This window comes from Nicotiana attenuata, chromosome 2 (assembly GCF_001879085.1).
Source record: "Nicotiana attenuata strain UT chromosome 2, NIATTr2, whole genome shotgun sequence".
NCBI classification, from domain to species: Eukaryota; Viridiplantae; Streptophyta; class Magnoliopsida; order Solanales; family Solanaceae; genus Nicotiana; species Nicotiana attenuata.
The window spans coordinates 77,527,994-77,547,140 of NC_031990.1; the positions used below are offsets into that span (position 1 = coordinate 77,527,994).

The 19,147-nt window shown below is 36.5% G+C and overlaps 3 protein-coding genes across 6 annotated transcripts; 2 read left to right on the top strand and 1 right to left on the bottom strand.

Annotated features, from left to right (window-relative positions):
* On the top strand, positions 3,466–5,230 carry LOC109223045. 4 transcript variants are annotated; one of them, XM_019387307.1, is made up of 3 exons: positions 3,466–3,593; positions 4,330–4,447; positions 4,550–5,230. In XM_019387307.1, the coding sequence occupies exons 2-3, from the start codon at positions 4,397–4,399 to the stop codon at positions 4,889–4,891; spliced, it is 393 nt and encodes a 130-aa protein (XP_019242852.1). In that variant the 5' UTR covers positions 3,466–3,593; positions 4,330–4,396; the 3' UTR covers positions 4,892–5,230. The 4 variants fall into 4 exon arrangements, with proteins under 4 accessions (XP_019242852.1, XP_019242853.1, XP_019242854.1 ...); XM_019387308.1 differs by having other exon boundaries at positions 4,341–4,447; XM_019387309.1 differs by having other exon boundaries at positions 4,381–4,447.
* Positions 6,141–8,169, top strand: LOC109223046 (UDP-glycosyltransferase 83A1-like). The gene is made up of 2 exons (XM_019387311.1): positions 6,141–6,710; positions 7,070–8,169. Exons 1-2 carry the CDS (start codon positions 6,221–6,223, stop codon positions 7,942–7,944), a joined length of 1,365 nt encoding a protein of 454 aa, XP_019242856.1. The 5' UTR covers positions 6,141–6,220; the 3' UTR covers positions 7,945–8,169.
* Positions 8,470–19,050, bottom strand: LOC109221327 (expansin-A23-like). The gene is made up of 3 exons (XM_019385802.1): positions 18,694–19,050; positions 9,846–9,894; positions 8,470–9,119 (listed from the first exon to the last, which is right to left on the bottom strand). The coding sequence occupies exons 1-3, from the start codon at positions 19,048–19,050 to the stop codon at positions 8,497–8,499; spliced, it is 1,029 nt and encodes a 342-aa protein (XP_019241347.1). The 3' UTR covers positions 8,470–8,496.

The window sequence follows — 19,147 nt, forward strand, 5'->3', positions numbered from 1 at the left end:
ACTTAGAATTCCCCAAAAGTGATCACATTCAAGAAGCCATGTGTTAACCCTTTTTTTATCCGTATTAAAATGGGCCTGGTCGAATAATTTATCCGTTTTTTTGTATTACTCATTTTTTTGACCTATCCTTATCCACCCGACCCACCCGACCCGTCCATTTGCCACCCCTACTCCCTACTAATGAAATGTCGGCTTGTCTTGTGCTCACTTGGCTGACCATCTTCATCTTAAATCCTCTGAAGTTTTTAGTTAAGCTGTTATTGAAAAAAAGAAAGAAAGAAAAGCTTAATTAAAGAAAGTGTAACGTGCACCTCCTGTCTTACTATAGCAGAAAACTCGCCCACTCCCTGAAGAAACATAGGGTCAGTTAAAGCCTTAACTCTACCATCGTCCTGAACAGTGTAGTGAAATTTTGTATATTCCAATATCAATAGTAGATGCATAAATTGGAGTAGTAGATTTAGCACCTGAATGAGACAAAAGAAGAAATACAAGAACTTCTGCAGACCCAGAAAAGTACTTTTGTATCAGTTACATTTGAGTAATCAATTTAAAAAGTATTTCTGAAAATATCAAAGTGCTAGCTAAGAGCGAAATTTTCTTTTTCAGCTTTTGAAAAAATAATTTATACTGCTATTCAAAAGCGTTTATTTTTTTTTTCTTCTTAAAAGATTAGCCAAACATTTTAACTCTATAAAATAAGCACTTTATTTATTAAAAAAAAAATACTTTTGACTTCACATCAACTTGACAAAATCGGCTATAAACCTGCCGTGATAATGAAAAACAACATCTATAATTTACAAATTTTCATCAAATAAAACAATGACGGGTCTCTAATTAGTATCATTATTGCCTTTCAGATTACCTAGTTTCTTTGCCATCGGGCAGAAGATATTCTGAAAGTCTTATGATAGAATATCATATACCTTGAACGTTGGAGTATATCCTAAAGTAAAAGAGCATGGTTTCATTAGTAGGTAGAGCATGTCTTGCAGCAAAACGAAGTTTCTTTAATTTTAATTGATTTCAAGTTACAGATGAATATAATCTTCCGGTCTTGCTACCTCAAAACATTTTGCAGAGAAATGGTGATGCCATTAATTAATTAGTAGTAATACGCCCAAAAGAAAGCTTTTTACAGCAAGAAAATGTTTTTTTTTTCCCAAGCAAAACCTCCTTGCAACAAACATAAAGAAAACATACTACTACTAAGTACAGTATTTGATAAGGAGGGAGCAGAGCAATCATAGAAGTGGAGAAGGCAGCAAAGTTGAAAATATCGGATCCATTTCCAATGGGTTAGGACTAAGAGTGTGTTTGGTAGGAAAGAAAAAGTTTTTCATGGAAACATGGAAAATGAGTGATTTTATTACTTATTTTTTCTTGTTTGGTTGGTGCGTGAAAACTGTTTTCGGAAAATATTTTTTAGTGTTTGATTAGAGAGTATACAATATTTTTAGGAAAATAATTTTTATGCTACTCTCCTCAACAAACCTTCCCAAAATCCTCATGTTTCATGTACTCCTTCCCCACCTCCGGAACTCTATTTTTTTTTAAAGAATTTAATTATTCTTACAAAATCCACACAAAACCCAAAGGAACATTGTGCTGCTTTACTTTTTCACACAAGAACAATGTTGAAATTTGAGTTCAATAACTTACAAAAAAAATCCTTTTTTTTTTGTTGAAAAAGAAAATATACTTTCTACAACATGAAAAAAATTACCCATTTTGTTGAATGAAAGAAAATATTTTTTCTTTATCATGAAAAGAAAATACTCAATTTTGTGAAAATGAAGGAACATATTTTTTCTACATCATGAAAAGAAAGTATTCGTTTGTTGAGATGAAAGAAAATACTTTTTCTACACCATGAAAAAAAAATACCCGTTTTGTTGAAATGAAAGAAAATAATTTTTTCTACATCATAAAAAGAATATAATCATTTTGTTGAAATAAAAAAAGTACTCTATTTACAACATGAAAAGAAAGTACTCTTAATAATACTTCTATTTAGGGTGGGTAGTGGGCGAGGATGAGGTGGGTGTGGTGTGGTGGGAGGTAGGGGTTGTGGTGGTTGGGGGTGAATGGGGGTGGGTGGGGGTAGGGGTGGTTTGTGGTTGGCATGGATGGGGTGGGTGGGAGTGGATTGGTGGGGATGAGAAATATGGCGTAGAAGGTTGGAAAAGAGTTTTGAAAAATACTTTCATTCTTTTGACGGGGAAAATATTTTCCCTCCAATTGGAGGAAAATGATTATAGTTTACGAGAAAAATATTTTTCAAAATATTTAAGCTAACCAACATGGGAAAATTAAAAAATATTTTCCTTCATACCAAACACACCCTAAATGTGCACTTATTTTTAAAACTTTGAGAACAAATAGTGCTATGCGATTATAAATAAAAGAATTAACCTAAATAGTCGTTCACTCAATCACTTAAGTTAAAAAGACATATGTATAATACGAGTGAAATTCATGTATTAGTTCATACACAAATTTTAATTTATCTACCGGTAAGTACTAAAAGTGCTTTTAAAACAAAATCATCCAAAATTCATAAGTTGGTGGCATCCCAAATGTATGACTTTTCAGCTTATAAGTATTTTTAATTTGACAAAAATATTTTATTATTTTATCTCTAATATATTTTGTACTCTTCAATATCATTTCCTAAACACAACTACTAATTCCCTCTCCATCACTTCCACCGATTGTCATTTTTATATAAAGATACTTTCAAATTTATACACTATATAATTCTTATAAGTTTTATAGATATTTAAGTCATTTTAACAAAAAAAAAAAAAAAAACATGCTTATCAGTACTTTTTGATAAAAATTTAAATTATTTATCAATTTCACATGTTAGTGCTTTTGAGCTATACTTTATAAATTGGATTTTTTCACTTTTAACCCGTGCCAGAAACTATTTACATTCGGTAGTCCGTACGAATTTTTTTTAATTTTATTTATACACTGTATATACAAAAAATACAAAAGTATATATTTCAGCTATTATTTTGAGAGCGGCGAAATTCAAAAATAGCCAGATTTACAAATGGTAATTGAAAATAGCCCCAGTTTCAAAAGTAATCGAAATTTAGTCATTTTTCATATAAAGATAAATATGAACGAAAACACTGTTTAAAATCCGGAAAATATTCCAGCATAATATACTGAAGTTCCAGTATAATATACTGGGATTCCAGCATAATATATTGTAGTTCCAATATAATATAGTGGTCCAGCATAATATGCTGGAATTCATACACATGTGTTCCAATCTTCAGTATGTTATGCTAAAACTTTTCGTGTTGCAGCAAAATAATGCTTATTTTTCAATGACTTTGCAAATACTGGCTATTTTTCAATTACCAGTCAAAAAACTGGCCAGTCCATGCTATTTTCACTGTCATTTTACCAACTATTTTAACCTGCTAATCCAAAAGCGCTCTTAATTTGCTTCGTCACCAAGGCAACTTTCCCAAATTTACCTCCCAAAAAATCGTTCCATTGGACAAATACGGGTAACTCAAAGATCGTCGACAGAGTTTTATACAGGGAAGTTGCTTCTGCCTGGTAAATCGGTATGCACATTGTATACTCTTCAACTGTATTTGAATTTTACACCTAGCAACGGAGAAATTGTTCTCTTCCTGCTTAAACATGTTGTACTTTTACTCATTGTAGTGTTGATGTGGGTTTTTTTACAGTTGAATCGTTTATTCTTTTGGCGTAATGTAGTGTTGTTCCTTGAAGCATCAAAATCAATGTCCCCCTAAGAAATTTGTAAAGAAAGAGAGAAAAATGGGGGAAATTGGGACTTTCAAATGGAGTCGGACGACGGGACGAATGGGTTGGGTTGCTATCAAAAGACCCGTGAAGTAGTTCATTCAAAGAGGCAACATATAATAGGGCAAAGATCACTTTTAGCTCGAGTCTGAAAGTATTACATTTGATAGCCGCAAAAGTGTATAAAAATGTATATATATATATATATATATATAATATTTTTCGGCTATTATTTTGAGAGTGGCTATACAATGTCATTTTTTTTAATATAATATCCCTTAATTCATTTTTACTCAATGCTTCGATATTTTTTAGAATAATGAATAAATTATTTGAACTACTTCCTAACCCTATTTTAAGCTGTTAAACATTCCTTAAGAATAGTGGTTTGTCTACGATTCTCTGTGGGTTGTGTTTAACTAGGTAGTATAAATTTATTTATCAGAACTAATTATGAACCGTGCTGTTAATAAAATAAAATTTGATTTCTTTTTCGTGATTCATATCTTTGATTTTTTCCCCGCAATGAAGTATCATTGCAGAGAACAGCAAATTCCTTTTTAATTATTCACACTAGTTTAGTCTTAGAAGAGGGGAGATGAGGAAGCAGCTGAGGATGTCGTGGCAGCGGGTTTGTAGGCTCATAATGGTAAGCCAGTTACTCTAATCTAATTTTGATCTGCCTCTAAATTATGCCTTATTAGCAAATCTTGCAATATATTTTCTTCTGAAGCCAAAAATCCTTGTGCAGATATCTAGACCATTTGGGAAGTCGTTGCGAGATAAGGCAATAGCAGTTGCAGGAAGAGTCACTGTGAAGAAAGATGGAATGTCTTTGAAAGCTTCATGTCCGGTGTGTTTGGAAATTATCAGCACACCACTTGATTCTGATCTGAAAATGACGTTGGCTGTACACATGAGCTTATGGCACCCGGATGATGTTCAGTTGCACTGGGAAATGATGCAAAACAAAGGAAGATCAATTGTTCACATGCCCTCTTTCTGCTTTGGTGTTGGGACGGCTGCTGGAATTGGAGCTCTGATTGTTTTTCTTGCCAGAAGCCATGCTCGAGCATTTGGCAATAAAAGGTGAAGCTTATCTCTATGTCCGGCTAGAGAGAGGTTACGATGATCTTTTTCTGTTTTGCTGCTAGTTTTTGCCTCAGTTATGAAGAATTAGCCTAGTCTAAAGCTGCTACTTCGCGGAATTAGGAAATCAAATAGATAGACTTTTCAAGTGGATGAATGTTGTGAGTTCATATTATTGTTATAAAAGATCCATGGGATGATAGTAGTTAGAGACGGCAGAGGAGTTTTCCTATTTCTCTGTGAAAGATTATGTGATTTTTTTTGTTCCTGATCTGTGTTACTACTAGTTACTATTTGTTTATTTGTTTTGAGTAATCCATTTTGTTCCTTCCTTTCTCTTCAACGTTACGGAAAGTATTTTATTTTTCAGAGTAGTTTATGTATTTTTTTTCTTTTGGAATGTATTTTATCTAAGTTTTTACCATTCTACAACAACAACAACGACAAAAAGCCTAGTGCAATCCCCAATACTGGCATTTGTTTTATTGGGAAGTTTGTGAACATAACGTCGGATAGTTGTGGGAGTTTTGAAATTTTGCTTAGTACACAAAAGAAGCTCATGGAGAAAGTGTCTCAAGCAGTTTAAATCTCCCAAAAAAGGAAAAGTTTCAACTGAACCACACACGCATGAAACGCCATATTTCAATCAACTGGTCAACAACATCAAATTAAAGTAATCCAGATTTTGCTTATTCTTGACTAAATTGAAAAGGTACTTTACCAAGGTAGTGAGTGTAATCAGCTAGAGGTGGCAAAATAGTTAAAAGAAAACAGTTATCCACCCATATTATACATCAAAAAATGGGTTGGATGATGGGTTGGTAATGAACCATTTAAAAACGGGTCAAATATGGATAAAGAACCATACTATCCACTTAGAAAATGGTTAATCAAATGGATAACCAATGGATAACTAATGTGTTTAACTTTTACATTTGTAAAGCCTCAAATTGGAGTTAGTGATCATATTTAAAAAGCCATGGATAATATGGATATTCATATTATCCGCCAGATAAACCCGTTTTTATCCGTCTCAAATACGGGTCGGGTGGGATAATCCGTTTTTTAAATTATCCGTCATATCCGACCCGACCCGCCTGTTTGCCACCCCTATAATCAGCTATAGATTCAGGAAGGATAAGTGTAAGGTAACTAACCAAGGTATATTAAGTGAGTTAAATCAGCTATATACTCGGGAAAGAAGAATGTGCCCTCTTTCTGTTATAACAAACCATGCATCAACTTTGGCTGTGTACGAGTCTAAGTCGTCATCTCATACAAACTGTATAAAATCAAACAAATTTATAGCAGAGGTGGTACTTGGAAATTGTCCATGGATACCGATGGCCGTAAAGTTTTTGGCAGTCATGGCCATGTTCTGGTGATGACTTATCCCTTACAAGGTCACGCAGCGCCTCTCATCAAACTTTCACATCGTTTAGCCGAGTATGGGGTGAAAGTCTCATTTGTGAGTACAGAGTTCTCGTCTGCAACTTTGTCCGATGAAATTCCAGATTCTGGGGAAGGAATGATTCGTCTAGTCTCGGTTCCTGATGGGCTCAATCCTGAGGATGATAGGAAAGATTTACATATATTGTCTGAAAGTATTAGGAAAGTTATGCCTGCTCATTTGGAGGACTTACTCAACAAGGCCAGCGACAAGGTCACTAGTGTTATACTCGATTCACCATTAGGATTTCTGATCGAAATTCCTAAGAAATTGGGGATCAAGACTGCTATTTATCTCTGTTCTACACCAGGATGCTTGGCCTTGGGTCTCAATATATCTAAGCTTATGGAAGCAAAAGTCATTGACACTGATGGTAAGCTAATGTCCCTTATATATAATCCTAAACTTTTTATTGTTAATATTGATCGTCTGCCCATGTACATAAGAACAAAAGAGATTTGAGAAGTAAAACTTAAACTGAAGCAATGTATGATCGACTGATTCAACTGAATCAAAACATTTTTTATACGGAACATAAATATATATGTGAAATATCACAAAAATTTCAATAAATATTAAAATCTGGACTCGTAATTGCAAATTAGTGGTGAGAATATAAAAGTTGAAGTCATCTAAGTTTAAATTTTGGACTCATCTCTAAACTTAGTGCCATGACAAACGTTGGCTGAGGCACTTATGAATCTAATCTTGGGAAGATTGTAACTCTTGCAGGAACTCCATTAAAGAAAGAAAAAATCCAAGTGCTGCCGAATTTACCAGCCATGAGCACTGCTGAATTTACATGGTACCATCCACAGGGCACGGATGCACAAAAGATAATGTTTGCATCTATTAAAGAAATTTTTGAATGGATGATAAGTTCAGACTGGATCATTTGCAACTGGTTTAGTGAACTCGCCCCTTCAGCTTCAGCTTTGGCCGCCAATATTCTTCCTGTTGGTCCGTTACTTGCCAATGGGCAATCTGCTGGTAGCCTTTATTCAGAAGATTCAAGTTGCTTGAACTGGCTTGACAAACAAGCTCCAAAATCAGTTATTTATGTAGCCTTTGGCAGCACTTCAAGATTCAGCCTACAACAGGTTGAAGAACTGGCATTAGGCCTCGAGCTTATGAATCGTCCATTCTTATGGGTGGCTTGGTCTGGCCTGGCAAATGGTTCGTTTGCTCTGTACTCGAGTGATTTTTCAGAGAGAGTGGCTAATCGTGGGAAGATCGTTGAGTGGGCACCTCAAGAAATGGTGTTGGCTCACCCTTCCATTGCTTGTTTTGTGACTCATTGTGGTTGGAATTCGACAATGGAGAGTCTAAGTATGGGAGTCCCTTTTCTATGTTGGCCTTATTTTGGAGATCAGTTATATACACAGACTTGTATTTCTGATGGTTGGAGAATAGGCTTATCGTTGAATGCAGATGAGAAAGGGATCATTTCCAGATATGAAATTAAGCAAAAAGTGGAAGATTTGTTATCAGATGACAGCATAAGAGCAAATTCACTTAAGTTGAAGGAAATGGCTAGAAACAGCATAAGTATAGGAGGATCTTCCACCAAAAACTTGGAATTCCTTGCATCACAAATGAAGCAATGAACATACAAGGCTTGATTATTAATTTTAATTACGTATGTGGATAAGTGAAGTAAAATTGCTTATTGGCGTGTTATGGGCATTTGCCGAGCCACGTATAACTAAGGGGTGTCAACTGTCAACTACTGACGATCCTCCCCCAGAAAATTACACTATGTTGATATGTAAAAGAACTCTATTTTATGCATATATATTATATGTTGAATCCCCTTGGCCTTTTCGTATATTTATCTTCTTTTTTTATATTTTGACACCCTTTAGTGAAAATTTTGGTTCAACCATAGATTCTCTCTGTAAATAGAAGTTAATTTATTATGTATGTGGATAAATGGGTTCAATTGAGGTATTGTGTTTATCTTTTGTTTCTTAATCTAGCTCTTTTTGTCCTAAATAAATATATTACACTAAAAGCTATAGCGAATGAATGTACGAAACAGAAATTTAGAGAAAAGATCGATAAATAACAATAACAACAACCCAGTGTAATCACACAAGTGGGGAGAAAAGATCGATAAACTCTATTGATTATGAACGGTTAATCATTTCCACAATACATCACGAGTTAAAATTATTCGTCGCTTCAAAATTCTGACCAAATTGCCAGTTAGTAGGAACAACATTATCAGATTGAACCCATTGGCCATCACTAGTTTGTACTTGGAAAGACAAGCTCTGTCCTACCAATTGTGCAGAAGTTTGCCAATTTTGGCCCCAATTTCTTGACATAGTAATCCAACCAGTTTTAGATCCTTTGATTTTGACATTGGCCACATCTCCAACACCTCCAACATTGTAAACAAGAACAAGAATCCAATAAGGATTCCCTTTGATCTCAAACTTGATCCCTCCTTTTTTGTGGCACTTGACTCTCCTATAAACTACAGGAACAACCCCTGCTTTATATTTGGCTATTTTTAGAAACATTGGCTCTGACAAATCAAAGTGTTCTTGGGGAGGATTGCACCAAACATCTACAGTTTTTGTGTAATTTGGTGGGCAGAAATTGGTGGCTGTTATTGTAATTTTCACCCCTGCATTGCACCATTGAGGAGCATTTACACACATTATTTCAAAGCAAGCTCCACATGTTGCCCCATTGTGAAAAAGTGCTGTACTTAGTGCTGCTGTTTCCAAGCCATATCCTTGCTGGAATAAATTTCCATAGCCACAAGCTCCCTCTGCAATAGTATCCAAACTTTCGTTAATATGTATATTGTGAACCAACCAAACTATGCAATATCTTTTTTTTTTGGTACGTTGGAAATATTAAATGGAAATATTAAAATCTCTCATAAGCTACATTGCTTAAATCTACCAGGAGCAAAAGCTACGTATACTTGATTGCTTCTTCCAGTGGCGGAAGCAGGATTTTCCCCAAGGGAATTTAAAAAAATAAACATGCGAAGAAGTTACCGGGATTCAACATCTTATATATATACACGAAAAAAAAAATTAAACCTTACATAGACAGTATAATTTTCCGCGAAGGGGATTCGGCTGAACCTCCTTCCACCCACCTAGATTTGCCCCTGGCCGCTTCCCATACTACAAAGTTGCAAATATTTTTTTACGCATATGTGAAAATGTTCATGTAATACCATCTTTCTCTGTTCTATCTTTTAATTCAATCTTCAGATGAGACGATAATAATCTTTCACATACTCGTGTCTAACCAGGACCACTAGCCTATTATTAGTAAAAACGTTTCATCAACTGAGCAAGCTTCACTTGTTTTTCTCGATTTCTATTTAGATGGAAAATTTGTTTCATTTCAAAGAAGAAAAAGAAAATTATAATTGTGAAATGACGTTCATGCTATCCATATCATGGTTTGGAAATCATGTAGCCTTTATAATATTATTAGTGCAAGTATTGTAACAAAGTATTGTACAAGTATAACTTACGCATGGTTTCGCCACCGGTTTGGTCTCCATAAAATGTAGCACGAGCATTCTCCACCCATCACCATTCAAAGCTCCTTCTACCTGTTTACTTTCAAATGCTACAACTATAAAACTAGCAAAAATGGTGACGAACAAACATAAAAAAGTTTGATGTCTTGCCATTTTAGGCTTAACAATATTTCTCTAAATTAGTTTCAACTCTGTGGTTGATTTGGCTGGATAATGGAGTGCTTTCGCGTGAAATTTATAGCCAAAATCTTAAGAGGGTAACAACACTAAGGCCATGAAAAAAAGATAATCCCAATAGAGATTACAATTGTTGTTGTAAATTTAGAGATAACGGAATGATTAATTTCGCAAATTAATGCAATAATTTAGTCATTTGCTATTATACTAGTAAGATTGCTGCAATTTAGCTGGTCTTCCCAATTAGTCATGATTTGCTTTTACGTGCATATAAGTAGGCAATCTGCGTCAGTTTTGCTAAAGATAAATGGGGTTAAGTTACTTCATTTGTCTTATATTTTAATGAGAAAAGTAAGATAATAGAAAATTAGAAAGTGGCTACCAGTAAAATGTAAGGAAGAGCTTTTTTTTTCTTTATTACTTTTCTAATATTGGGTCTTTAATGTAATTTATTATACATTACAACAATCAGATTACTTATAGTAATGTGGTAACTAAGAGTACTAATTAGATTAATTTTTTAGAGTACCTAATGATCATTTCACTTTGATACTTAGAAAAAAAGAACTTGGCTTATCTCGTAAATTCGATTTTGTTTAAAGCGAATGATTGAATGAAAAAAATGATAAATATTGATATTGATAATCTTTCAAAGAATTAACAATAAAAATCATTATTTCAATGGATAAAATGTCTCAAACGTACTTTAATTCAACTAAGAGAGAAAAACGATGTCAATTTCTTTGTAGTTGTTAACTGCCTTCAATTATGTTCGTATAAATTTTAAACACTCAAAGTCAGAAATGTTTTCTAGATATTCAAAAATCTTTGTCAGTATTGATTTAATAAAATTAAATCATGAGTAAACAAAGAAAAAGAATGGGAAGACCAAAAACAAAACAAATAGAGGTGACGGATTCGTATTCTTGATAAATTCTTATTTGTTCGGTGGCGAAACAAGAAAATTTTCCAATGGTGTTCAGACTAGAAAAAAGTAAAAAATCTCTTGACAATGGTTGCTCAATTTCTGTTTATACATCTAAAATTAATTTACTTATATATACGGTGTAATTTTTCGTAATATTTTGACGAAATGTGGTCAATTGACCATCCTTAGCAACAGGTGATTTCGCCCCTGATTTTGATTCTCATAAATTAGGCAAAACACATATAACCTTGAGGTAATTAAAATGTATATTTTTGGTCTCTTTATATAATAAATATATTTGGATAACTTCTAGAATTATATTATCTTCAAATATACAATTAAGCAGTTTAGCAATTAATAATTTGTTATATTTGTGAAGATTTTCAATCAAGGGGATCAAAAGTGCATATATAAATTAATTGAAGGTTGAATGAGCTTAATCAGAAATCACAAGGTCCAAAAATTCGAATTTGTTGATATTTGAGGGACAAAATGTGTAAAAATTCTCAGTAATTTAAAACCAAACAGCTTCTATTTCGCTTTGCAAACACACAGGGCAAGTTCTAGGTATCGCATGCAAGCACAGAATGCAAGTAATAGCTCACACACACTTGGCATATAACTCATTCCGAATCAGTTTATCAACACACTCATACGAGCGTTCAAGCAAGACAAGATGTGCAAAATTAAGGCATCAAAGTATGAGTCTACAAACGAGCCTAGACGTCGCACCCTCAGTTCGTTTTTGTTATTCTCAGGTGTGTACATCTAGAGTTGCATTCTAGCCTTCACCCATCTTGGTCCTAAAACTACAAAAGAAAAATCTATCTAACCCGGTTCAAGAAAAGCCCTTGGAAAAGAACCGTGGTCAAAAGAAAAACCAAGGGATAATTACTACACTACCTAAAAAATAAAATAAAATAAAGAAAAATCTACCTGGACTACTTCCCTCAAGAGTACTGTCCAAGTGGTCCGTCCTCAGGAAGAGTCCTCTACAATTTTTTTTTTTTTTAATTATTCAATTAAACTAACACAATTAAAATATCATAGAAAGTCACCCAGATAATCTCCTCACCCCACACTTAAAATTGTACATTGTCCCCAATGCACACCATACTAATAAGAGGGTAAAAGAAACTCCCTGGTAGGGCAAAGGCCGAAGCACTAGCAGATCATGGGGTACTCAGGCTTCTCCCAAGCTTGGTCCTTCGTGCGGGTACCTCACACTTAGTTCCAACCATTTGGTTTGCTGTTGCATCCTTCCAATACCTTTGCTTTCCATGCTCCTAGAAGAAGAAAAAAAAAATTGACACACTTTTCTCGCCACTTGGATGATATGAACTGGGCACCTAGCTTGGAATCAAGCTTGTGACCTCGAGCGATCGGGGGTGGTACGTTGATGATCGAGCCAAGCTTTAAGTACTTCATTTTGCACTTCTTGGCTTTCATGTGAGGAATGTCATTTTGCCTCCTTGTTCCCTCAAATTGTAAGATGAATGGTTGTTGCCTTTCCTCCTTGCAATCCTTCATTGAGTTGTGTAGATCAATTCCCATATCACCACACAGGTCCCATGTTGAAAAATGCTTGGAATGCGACTTCAAACCTTCATTTTGCAATTTTTCTCGGATTTTGACATCCTCTTTTTCCCCCGGGTTAGAGTCAATCTCAACCAAATTTTTATTTACACCGGTTGACTCTAATCCTATTTTTTTCTCGGCATCATTAACACTCATGGAGTCGGTTGGCGGATGTTCAATTCTTGAATCCTCGAAGTAATGCTCACTTTCTTCCTCGAAATTGGATTCTTCTTGGTTTTGATCAAGTGCCAAGGAAAGATTTTCGGCTTCCACATCTAAGGAAAGTTCTTGGCTTTCATTAACTTCCGAGGCTTTTTGGACCTCTAAAGCTTCAAGCATTTCTCCCATTTGTGAGTGACACCTTTCAAGTGCCAAGTCATTTCGGAGACTATTTTCCAAAAGCTCCTCCAAGGTACTTTGTTCTTTGTTTCCTCCTTCAAGTAAACATTCCAACATGAGCTTGAACTCTCCATTTCGGCCATGCTCAACTTCTTCAACTCCCATGGCCCTATAATTTTCATCACAAAAAGTAGAATCATCATAGTGTGGGCTTGGGGAAGGGAAGGACAAATAAGCACAATCATCCCAATAACCATTTTGAAAACCACACTTATCACAAATACTCCACTCATGGGTTTGAGATTGTGCACACAATCCACCCCTGGGAGAATTTAAACAATTTTGCCACGAGTGTGGTCCTCCATAATAAGGACAAGGGTCATCAAAGTATGAACAACTACCATCCGACCAATTTTTATTATATGATGCCATTTTTCAAATCTAAGAAAATAAACACGAATAACAATAAAAATAGACCAAGGTAAGAAAAATTAATTACACAAATATTCACAAGTTGGGTATAGAGAAAACTGACTACACTAAGAATTTTTGTACTTCTTTCAATTGTAATTGATAACACCGTTAATTCCCCGGCAACGGCGCCAAAATTTGATCACGCCCAACTATGCCTTATAAAAAGGACAATGCGGACGTTGCAAATATAACCTGAGTATTGTGCCCAGAGTCGAATCCTCAGAGAATTAACCTATCAATCACTATCTTTAGACCTACTAAACTCTTTAGAATCAATTTCCCAAACGTTGAGAATCACAGTTGATGGTGTTTTTAATAATTAAGATTAACAGTAACTAATAGCTGCAAAGTAAAGATGCTAAGCTGTAAACAATAATGAGAAAGCGCTAAGGTACTGATTTCCCTTATTGATGGAATTCCTTCTGTTTATGTTTTATACAAATTCACCAACACATCCTATCAATCATGAACGCTCTTCTTACCGTAAATCTCTCCCGAGTAATCACAGTAATTTACTAAATGCACTCTCCCGAGATACACTAGCTAGCTTTATTTATCACAGTTCACTTAAGATTGCACCCAAGGCTTTGTTATTCCTAATCCCGCCTTTAAACCCGCAGTTATAGATCCCTCTTATACTTTGGGAGTGGTGTTGTTCAACAATAACCTAAATATGCACTCTCTCCCGAGTTATGCACACTACATAGGCACAGCTAATTGAGGATCCTGTCAATTAACTACAACAAACACATAGTTGAACAAATAGAGATTGAAACTAGCAATTTGTATTCACATAAATAAGAAGTTCATCCCTCAATAGGTTCCAACAAAACCTTAGACAAAAGATTTAGCTGCTCATGACTATGGGTAAATAAACTAGAACAATATTCATAATTATAATTGCAAGAAAAATTAAAGAAGAAGAAGATATGAAGTTTTAGGTGATCTCTCACAATTGTTTTGCTTGCTAAAAATATTCTCCAATATAATCCTCGCCTCCTTTGGGCGAAGTCTAGTGTTTAAAATAGGGTTTTGGGCTAAAAATCCCGTATTTTGCACTTAAGTCCCTGAACTTTTCCGCCTCTGCCGCGGTTCTGCCGCGGTCGCGGTCAAACCGCGGCCACACACCTTCTCTGAATCTCAACTTGTCTGCGACAGTCTTCTACCGCGGTTCTGCCGCGATCGCAGTGGAACCGAGGCAGTCCTTCTTCAGGCCTGGCTTGAGCTGCTTCGCGTGGTTCACTTGGCGGAATTTTACGATTGACCTCTTTTTCTCCATATTTGATCCCAAAAGTACTCCATAGCCTTCTCTTGTCATATATCACCTGCAAAGCATGAAAAACACTAATCAGAGCATTTTGTTATCACTTTTATCATCAAAACTATACAAGAAGGTGGTTCTTTAGGGCCTAATTATAGTTAAATTTACCTATTATCAATTTCCAGTACTGCAAAACATCTCTTTAACGTATTTCGTGGAAAAACTTATTCTATAACCTATAAATGAACAAGTTTGCTCTTCGTATGTTATCTTATTTTCTTCTGTAACAAAATTAACTTATTTTCATCCAACTTTTTCTTATTGGATGCATACTTAATCTTTTCAAGTGACTTAAAATTAAAGCCAATACATAAACAAAAAGGAAGAGAAGAAAATTGAAGAAAAAGAAGATACATTTCTCTGCATGCTATGTTTTAAGCTCGTCTTTCTTTTCTCTTTTACTGTATTTTCTATTTATATTCATGAGAGTTAAGAAATTATTTCAAAAATTTGAATAAAGGATAATAGGATAACCTCAATTCTGACTTGTCAATATTTTATACCATTATTTAACATGAGTGTGCTTTAAGCTCTGGATGTATAATTTGCAAATACTATGCAATCTCGATAAGGAGTTTCAGGTTTTGGACATGTTAACCTAACAAATAAAAAAATTAAACCATTATTCATATTTTGACCTCACTAAATTTCTTTTTGGAAAATATCCTCCTGTCAAAATTTTAAAACACGCTCAATTCAATTTTGAATTACCCGCCAAAAGTTTGAAGCACCAAAACTTTTGAGTTTTGAGGATCACCAGAATTTTGTAGCACCATTAATTATGATGATCATTAGAATTTTCAGCCACAATATTGAAAAATCCTGGTGAATTCAAGATTTGTGGTAAAATCTTACAATCACCATAACTATTGCGTGCTTTAAAATTCTGGCGTCCATGAAAAGTCCTGGTGAGCAAACTTTAAAATTCTGACATTAGACATTTTTCTAAATTTTTATTGAGTAATTTATGCTATATACCTAGGGGTGTCAATGGTTCGGTTCGCCCGGTTATTTCATGAAATTTGTACCATATCAATTTTTTGATTGTTCTATTATGTATAACCAAAATTAAACCTTTTGAAAATGTCCGAATCATATCGGTTTCTCTTCGGTATCGGTACGATTCGGTTAATTCTCGATACTTTTTTAAGTCACTAGTAAAAGTAGAATGCATGTATACGGTCAAAATCGGAGAGCTCGAGTTGGAGACTTGATTACATTCCGAGCCCGGGTTCGGGGAACTCGAGGTGAGAATCAAGCCAGGCCCGGGTAAGCACATCTCGAGAAATAAATTGAGGACACGTCATGATCTGCCTCGAGGGCAGTACAATTTCGAGGGCACTCAAGAAAGAGCGGGAATTTCCAAGAACACGTGGGTCAGGACTTAAATTATAGGATAAGATTTGTACGAAATAGTACAAGTCCGTACAAGGTTATTATACAGCTGTACCAATAGGATTCTTTATCATAATTGGAAATGTACCATATTAGGGTTTTTCCCTCCTATATAAAGGGGACCCCAATCATTTGTAAGGATATCTAATTGACTGCAATAGAACATTCCACTCTGCTTTTCTTGTTTATCGTGCTCAACATTTGGTTTTAGCTTTATTGTCTTTGCTTTATTGTTCTTAGATGACCTCGAGGTCCCTGGGTTAATCAAGCTTGAGGCCCCTATTGCTCCAACAACACTGATTTGGTTCACCAACTCTTCTTACTTAAGCCTAATATTACTTGTATAATCACTAGTATTAGAATATATCACATATCTTTAAAACCACAAATTATCTTTAATTGTTACTAATATTTTTTGAGGTAAACAGTTTGGCGCCCACCGTGGGACGAAAGATAATAGTGATTATTTTAGTGCTAGTTTTCTGATAACACATGTTATTCTTCACACTTTTTCTTGTCAAAGATTTTTTGATTTCAGGTCGAAATATGTCTAGCACACAAAATGCACCTGCTCACGACAGTGAGGGACTCGGAGAAAACAGCGGTATAGGGGTTGGTGTACCACCCATAAACCCTGAGGAAGTGCCAAATGTGGAGCCAGTTGATATCAGTTCGTACAACGCTCTAAACACGGACGCAGGCACAGACCCCCTAAGGAATGCACGTAGGGAAGCCCAAGCTGGAGGCCAGGAAACACGAGGAACGGAAGAAGGAGGAGTCAGCCTCCAAGTGATATTCGAGATGCTGCAAGCTCAGCAAGTCTCCATCGCTCAACTTCAAAGTCAGAACAGAACTCCTAACACTGCCGAACCGGTGAACGCCCGGCATGAACCAGCGCTAGAAATGCCCGATGAAAGTGGCTCGGGGACTGACCCCACAATCATGAAAATGCTCGAGGAACTGACTAAAAGGATCGGGTCAGCAGAAAAGAAGATAGAAGACAACGATAAAAAGATGGAAACTTATAACTCCCGAGTAGACGAGATACCGGGAGCACCTCCACTTTTGAAAGGTCTAGATGCTAAAAAATTCATACAAAAACCTTTCCCCCCAAGTGCGGCTCCGATGACCATTCCCAAGAAGTTTCACATGCCCGATATACCGAAATATAATGGAACAATTGACCCTAACGAACATATTACTTCGTACACTTGTGGAATCAAAGGAAATGACTTGAATGATGCTGAAATCGAGTCAGTATTATTGAAAAAGTTTGGGGAAACACTATCAAAAGGAGCTATGATCTGGTATCATAACTTAGCTCCTAACTCTATTGATTCATTTGCTATGTTGGCGGACGCCTTCGTGAAAGCACACGCCGGGGCCTAAAGGTGGCCACAAGAAAATTGGATGTCTTCAAAATAAAACAAAGGGATGACGAGATGCTAAGGGAGTTCGTGTCCCGATTTTAGATGGAAAGAATGAAACTACCGCCAGTCTTCGATGACCGGGCAGTTCAGGCCTTTATGCAAGGTTTGAATGAAAGAAGCTCGATAGCATCTCGACAGCTAAAGCAAAACTTGATCGAATATCCAGATGTGACATGGTCGGATGTGCACAATCGTTATCAATCAATAATTAGGGTCGAAGGCGACCAGTTGGGAGCCCCCTCGGGCTCAGTTCACCCTAACAGATTCGCGGCCAAGCCCCCGCGGGACACAGACCGGGATAAAGATTCAACAAAGAACGGTATCAACCATATGCCGATCGAAGGAACAACGGTCCGAGCCACAACACCTCTCAGAGCGATCGAAAAAGTGACCGTGGTCAAGTTTATCGAGGACTCATGGATAAGAACGGGTTTGATAAGCACGCCGACCCCGCCAAGGTCCCTCGATTATCAAAGTACAACTTCAGCATAGACGCATCAGGGATCGTCTTAGCTATTGGGAGAATCAAAGATACTAAGTAGCCCAGGACAATACAGATCGATCCCTCCCAGAGGAACCCGAACTTGATGTGTAAGTATCATGGCACACATGGTCATAGAACGGAGGATTGCAGGCAGCTAAGGGAAGAAGTGGAAAGGTTATTCAATGAGGGCCACCTTCGAGAATTCCTAAGTGATCGGGCTAAGAACCACTTTAGGGAAAGAGATGCAGGCAGGAAGAATGAACCTGAAGAACCTCAACATGTCATTCACATGATCATCGGTGGATACGACGTCCCACTGGGACCTATATTCAAACGCACCAAAGTATCCATTACAAGGGAGAAACGGACTCGGGATTACGTGCCCGAGGGCACCCTCACATTCAGCGAGGAAGACATCGAGGCCTTATCTCAGCCTCACAACGATGCACTGGTAATTTCTACTCTTTTAAATAAAGTTCAAGTTAAACGTGTTCTCGTGAATCCAGGTAGTTCGGCAAATATAATTAGGTCAAGGGTCGTGGAGCAGCTCAAGCTGCTCGATCAAATCATACCGGCATCTCGAGTCTTGAATGGATTCAACATGGCAAGTGAAACAACTAAGGGAGAAATCATCCTCCCAGTCAACATGGCCGGAACCATACAAGACATCAAATTTAATGTCATCGAAGGTGACATAAGGTATAATGCTTTACTAGGAAGGCCGTGGATCCATAGCATGAGGGCGGTGCCATCGACCCTTCATCATATGATGAAGTGCCCACAAAGAATGGCGTGAAAACAGTATATGGAGAACAACATGCAACTAATGAGATGTTCACAGTGCACGACTTGGCACCGATATTGACACCATCCATATCAGAAAATTTGAAGGACGAACAGGCAGCCAAATAGCAATCACAGACCGTGCCCTCGGTTGAGTCCGAGGGACAGATGCTCGATGAACAGGTAGCTGAGGACGAAGAAGAAGATCTCCTCATCCCCCGAGCCTTTGTTGCCCCCGAGGAATCGGATGCGACAAAGTCCACGGTCGAAGAACTCGAGCAGGCCATATTGATCGACCATCTTCCAGAACGAAAGGTATACCTGGGGACGGGGTTAGCCCCCGAACTCAGGAAAAAAAATCATTCAGTTTCTTATTGACAATAT

Bases quoted from the DNA above. Each gene is read 5' to 3' on its own strand.
- LOC109223046 (XM_019387311.1), top strand. From the start codon at position 6,221: ATGGATACCGATGGCCGTAAAGTTTTTGGCAGTCATGGCCATGTTCTG. The intron at 6,711-7,069 runs GTAAGCTAATGT...TAACTCTTGCAG, and splicing joins AAAAGTCATTGACACTGATG to GAACTCCATTAAAGAAAGAA.
- LOC109223045 (XM_019387307.1), top strand. From the start codon at position 4,397: ATGAGGAAGCAGCTGAGGATGTCGTGGCAGCGGGTTTGTAGGCTCATA. The intron at 4,448-4,549 runs GTAAGCCAGTTA...ATCCTTGTGCAG, and splicing joins GGGTTTGTAGGCTCATAATG to ATATCTAGACCATTTGGGAA.
- LOC109221327 (XM_019385802.1), bottom strand. From the start codon at position 19,050: ATGGCCTGCTCGAGTTCTTCGACCGTGGACTTTGTCGCATCCGATTCC. The intron at 9,895-18,693 runs GTAAAGCATTAT...TGATGGGTGGAG, and splicing joins ATGGATCCACGGCCTTCCTA to AATGCTCGTGCTACATTTTA. The intron at 9,120-9,845 runs GTAAGTTATACT...ATACTATTGCAG, and splicing joins AACCGGTGGCGAAACCATGC to AGGGAGCTTGTGGCTATGGA.